The sequence below is a fragment of the Portunus trituberculatus genome, chromosome 34, assembly GCF_017591435.1.
Source record: "Portunus trituberculatus isolate SZX2019 chromosome 34, ASM1759143v1, whole genome shotgun sequence".
NCBI classification, from domain to species: Eukaryota; Metazoa; Arthropoda; class Malacostraca; order Decapoda; family Portunidae; genus Portunus; species Portunus trituberculatus.
The window spans coordinates 8,993,044-8,998,043 of NC_059288.1; the positions used below are offsets into that span (position 1 = coordinate 8,993,044).

The 5,000-nt window shown below is 41.9% G+C and overlaps 2 protein-coding genes across 3 annotated transcripts in view; one reads left to right on the plus strand and one right to left on the minus strand.

Moving 5' to 3' along the window:
• LOC123512861 (calcium-activated chloride channel regulator 1-like) overlaps positions 1-5,000 on the plus strand; it is a 90,624-nt gene that overhangs the window by 10,802 nt on the left and 74,822 nt on the right. The gene's annotated exons all lie outside the window — the stretch shown is intronic.
• LOC123512560 (histidine-rich glycoprotein-like) lies at positions 342-1,177 on the minus strand. Its single transcript, XM_045268988.1, has 2 exons — positions 649-1,177; positions 342-523 (listed from the first exon to the last, which is right to left on the minus strand). Exons 1-2 carry the CDS (start codon positions 1,175-1,177, stop codon positions 342-344), a joined length of 711 nt encoding a protein of 236 aa, XP_045124923.1.

A 5,000-nucleotide genomic window follows, 5' to 3' on the forward strand; every position in this document is an offset into this window, starting at 1 on the left:
GTGATTAGGTATAGGCTGTTTCATAGATAAGTCAAGCTGCTCTCTGTCTCTTACACGTCTTAATATAGACGAATTACTTGACTTTCTCCAATATCTTCAGCAATCTCATCTTATCCCATTCAATACCATGCCGCGTTTTCATATTCATTCTGCTTACTATTTGACGATTTTATACAGCTTCAGAAACTCATGTCCGGGATTGAAATAGTAAAGACTGGCCATCAAACTTCTGACCTCCATAGACCCTTCCTAATGTCAATGAACTCGTCTCATCATACCCAAAACTCAAAGTAAAAATGCGTCCCAGTACTGAAGGGGTTATACAAGGAACAAGGCTTTCCTCATGGCTTGTCACGATCAGCCTTCCCCGTATCATTTGCTTCCGGCGACCTCTGCTTGCCTTGCGTCTCTTCTTGTAATGCACTGTGTCTCCAGCTCTTATTGTGATGTACTGTGTCTCCAGCTCTGTTCGTCTTGTACTGACTCACCGCCTCTTGGTCTCGGTGGTCACAGGGTCTCCTATCTATCAGAGTACTAATAGCGTCTTGTAATCTTGGTATCTAACTGCGTTCGTGTCTCATCTTCCTTCATTTGTTCTTCCCCTTCTTACTTCCTTCTTCATCTTTTCATTCTTGTTATCTTTCGTACGCATTTCATTTCTTCTCGATTTTGAAGTTCTATGTAGATGACGGTGTGGTGGTGAGAGTGATGACAGTGTGGTGATGATGGTGTGCTGAGGAGGATCGGGTAATGAGGGTGTGGTGATGAGGACGCGAGGTTGATGATGACAGTGTGGTGATGAGGACTCGAGGACAGTATAGTGATGAAAGTGTGGTGATGAGGATGCGGTGATGACGATGTGGTAGTGGGTGTCTGGTGATGACGGTGTGGTGATGTGGACGCGAGGTTGGTGATGACGGTGTGATGATGAGGACGAGAGGTTGGTGATGACGGTTTGGTGATGAGGGTCTGATGATGAGTGTCTGGTGATGAGGATGTGGTGATGATATGGTGATGACGATGTGGTAATGACAATGTGGTGATGATGGTATGGTGATAAGGACGCGATGGTGGTGATGACGGTGTGGTAATGACGGTTTGGTGATGACGGTGTGGTGATGACGATGTGGTGATGACGATGTGGTGATGAGGGGCAACTTTGATCCCTCTCGTGCATTAAGTAAAGGATGAAACAAAGGAGATGGTTTTTTGTTAATGGGGTTCACTCTGCCATTAGGGAGAAGGTTCCATTGACTTGACTCCATTATCTTCCTTCCGTCTCTCCTCTCTTTCCCCTCTTCCTTCCTTTATCTTCTTCTTCATGCCTTCTTCCTTACACCCTTCTCTTTTTTCTCGTTCTTTTCTTTTTTTTCATTCTCTCTTTCTCTTTCTCTCTCTCTCCTGTAGGTTCTGTTCTCCTTTCTCTCCTTTCCATCTTTTTCTCTTCTCTTTTATCCTTCTCCCTTTTCCCTTTTTCTTCTTTTCTCTTTTATCTTCATCTCTCCATCCGGTTGTCTTCTTCCTTCTCCCTTTTCTTCTCTTCATCTCTCTCTCTCTCTCTCTCACAGGTGCACAGGTAAGACAGAGCAATGGGACTTCGCTGTATGTGTAATCTTTCCATTAGCTTACCTGTCTCATTAGCGGGCGGGGGCTGCAGGTATTAGGGTCGTCATTAGCCTCAACATTACACCACGATTTCAGTGTCATTAAAAAGCTGATTTATCGCTGGAATATTCATGACTTTGTGTATGCTAATGGCTGTGGTGGTGGCTGTGGTTGTGAAGGGGGAAGATGAAGGGGTGTGTCGATGATCATTCGCCCTTCATCTCTTCCCTTTCTCTGCTATGAAGGGGAGAGGAAGGAGATTTAAAAGGAAGGAACAGGGGGAAGGAAAGTAAATGAAGGAAGATGGAGGTAGTTTTAAAAAGAATGATGAGGAATGGAAGAGAACGAGAGAATGGAGAAAGATAAATAAGAAGGGGAAAGGAAAGAGGAGAAGGGAATGGAAGAGGAGAAAGGTAAAATGATAAAAAAAAATGGAAGGAAGAGAGGGAAGATGAAAAGGAGGAGAGAAAAAGTATAAGGAACCAAGTGAGAAAAGGAAAAAAAATAAAAGAAAATGAGAAGGAAGGAAATAGAGAGAAAATAGTAATAAAGATGGGAAGAGAGGGAGGGAGAAGAAGGAAGAAAATGACAAACTTTTACTATTGACGAAAAAAAGAAAGAAGAAAGAGAGGAGAGAGAGAGAGAGAGAGAGAGAGAGAGAGAGAGAGAGAGAGAGAGAGAGAGAGAGAGAGAGAGAGAGAGAGAGAGAGAGAGAGAGAGAGAGAGAGTAGCGTAAAGGAACTCAAAAAAATAGAAAAGTAAAATGCTGCCCTTCTCGCCAAGTTAGCGTGAATGGGGAAGGGAGTGAGGGAAGGAAGGGAAAGGAAGGGGAGAGGAAGAGGGAGAGAGAGAGAGAGAGAGAGAGAGAGAGAGAGAGAGAGAGAGAGAGACCAATGTGACGTGAGGAAGTTGATTGGCGGTAAGGGATGTGACTGAGGGAGGAAATGTTACGCCTCCTCCTCCTCCTCCTCCTCCTCCTCCTCCTCCTCCTCCTCCTCCTCCTCCTCCTCCTCCTCTTCTTCTTTTGAATTTTGAGTCTGTTTTTATGTTCATCTTTTTCTAACTCTAATCATCCTTTCTCTTTCTTCTTCTTCTTCCTCCTCCTCCTCCTCCTCCTCCTCTTCCTCCTTCTCCACAGATCAAAAAACGTGCAGGTGGCAGAAGGAACTTCAGCGTCGTAAGTTCATCTTCAGATTCAGGCAAGATCAGAGCTTGCTATTTCAATGCCCGTAGTTTACGAAATAAATTTAATGAGCTCCAAGCTCTTATACATCAAGAAAACTATGACATCATCGGCATCACAGAAACTTGGATTAATACAACACACAGAGATTACCTCGCAGAATACTCACTTGATGGCTATAACATTTTTAGTAGCGAAAGATCTCACCGTACAGGGGGCGGTGTAATGTTTTACGTTAAAAGTAATCTTCGTGCTCGTGTGATGCCAACTTCAACCATTGCAAACATAGATGTCAATTTCATTCATATAGAAAATAAATCCCGAAGAATATCATTAGGTCTCGTCTATCGTCCTCCAGCCCAGTCACCCGCCACAGACGAACAATTGTATGAACAAATCGCGGACATTTGCTGCGTAAACAATTGCATAATTATGGGAGATTTTAACCTTCCAGTCACAAGGTGGGGCGAACCACTGACAGCTCACGCTGGCCAGCAGCTGTATAATAGCATGCTTGAAAGCTCCCTCCACCAACACATCAAGCATCCGACAAGAGGAAACAATATCCTTGATATCGTTCTAACAAATGATGAGAATACTATTGAAAATGTGGAAATTGGACCAGAATTCAGTTCCAGCGATCATCGCACCTTAAAATTCACCATAAATTTTGACAAAGGAAAAGTGAATGAAAGTAAAGAAAAAGTGCCAGACTATCGGCGTGCAAACTACACAAGACTCCGTATGCAGCTTGCATCCATTGACTGGAATATACTGCTGGAAACACCAGATGTAGATAAGACATGGGAGGTGTTTGCTGAAAAGATAAATGATACAGCTAAGATGTGTATACCACTAAGAAACAGAAGGAAAATACTAAACACCAAACCGAAATGGTGGAATAATGAAATTAAAAGCTGTCTTCTAGCAAAGAAAGAAGCATACAACAAATACAAATTAACACAGCATAATAATGATAAATTAGAGCATGACAGATTGCGTAGAAAAGCAAAAAAGTTGATAAAAAGCAGCAAAAAATCTGTAGAAGCTCAGATCGCAAACTCCTGTAAAACCAACCCAAAGGAATTTCACAGTTATGTAAAATCCAAAAGAGTCTTAGCCTCAACAATTGGTCCACTCATAACAGAAAACGGAAACCAAATAGATAACGAAGCTGAAATGGCAAACGTCCTAAATAGATTCTTCTCAACAGTCTTCACGACTGAAGATGTCCAAAATAGTCTGCCCATGCCAGAGCCTCAGGCACAAGGCAAAACACTGCCTGACTTCATAGTTACAGAAAATGAAATCCTCACAGTCATGAACAGCATGAACGTAAACAAAACGCCTGGACCAGACAAGATATCACCCAGGCTTCTCAAAGAAGCGAAAATGAGCTCGTGAAACCACTCACGATTATATTCAATAAAACTTTACAAGCAGGAAAGTCCCCAGGAGTGGAAGCTAGCAAATGTCACGCCCATTTTCAAGAAAGGAAATAAATCACTCCCAGCTAATTACAGACCAATCAGCCTTACTTCAGTAGTGTGCAAGCTGATGGAAACGATAATCAGAGATAAGATTGTCAAATTTTTAGAAGAAAATAAGATCATGAAGGATTCACAACATGGTTTCAGAAACAAGAGATCCTGCTTAACAAACCTACTAGACTTCTTTTATGAAGTTTTTAACTCGTATGACGAGACAAAAGCAGTGGATGTTATTTATCTTGATTTCCAGAAAGCTTTCGACACTGTCCCTCACAAGAGGCTAATCAGCAAAGTAAAAGCTCACGGCATAGCTGGAAATACCCTGAAATGGTTGGAAGACTGGCTCTCTGACAGAAAGCAACGAGTTGTTATAAATGGAAAAGAATCAGAGTGGCACAATGTGAAAAGTGGTGTTCCTCAAGGCTCTGTATTAGGACCAGTTCTTTTCATTGTTTATATTAATGATATTGATGAAGGAATCACTTGTAAAATAAGCAAATTCGCGGACGACACCAAAATAATGAGCAAAGTTACATCAACGTCACAATGGCAAGAACTACAGTGTGACTTAAATAAACTGACACGCTGGGCAGAAAAATGGCAAATGAAATTCAATATAGAAAAGTGTAAAGTCTTACACATTGGAAGTAACAATGTACAAGCAAAATACGTAATGAGTAATGTACCTCTGGAAAGTGCTGAGAATGAAAAAGATCTTGGTG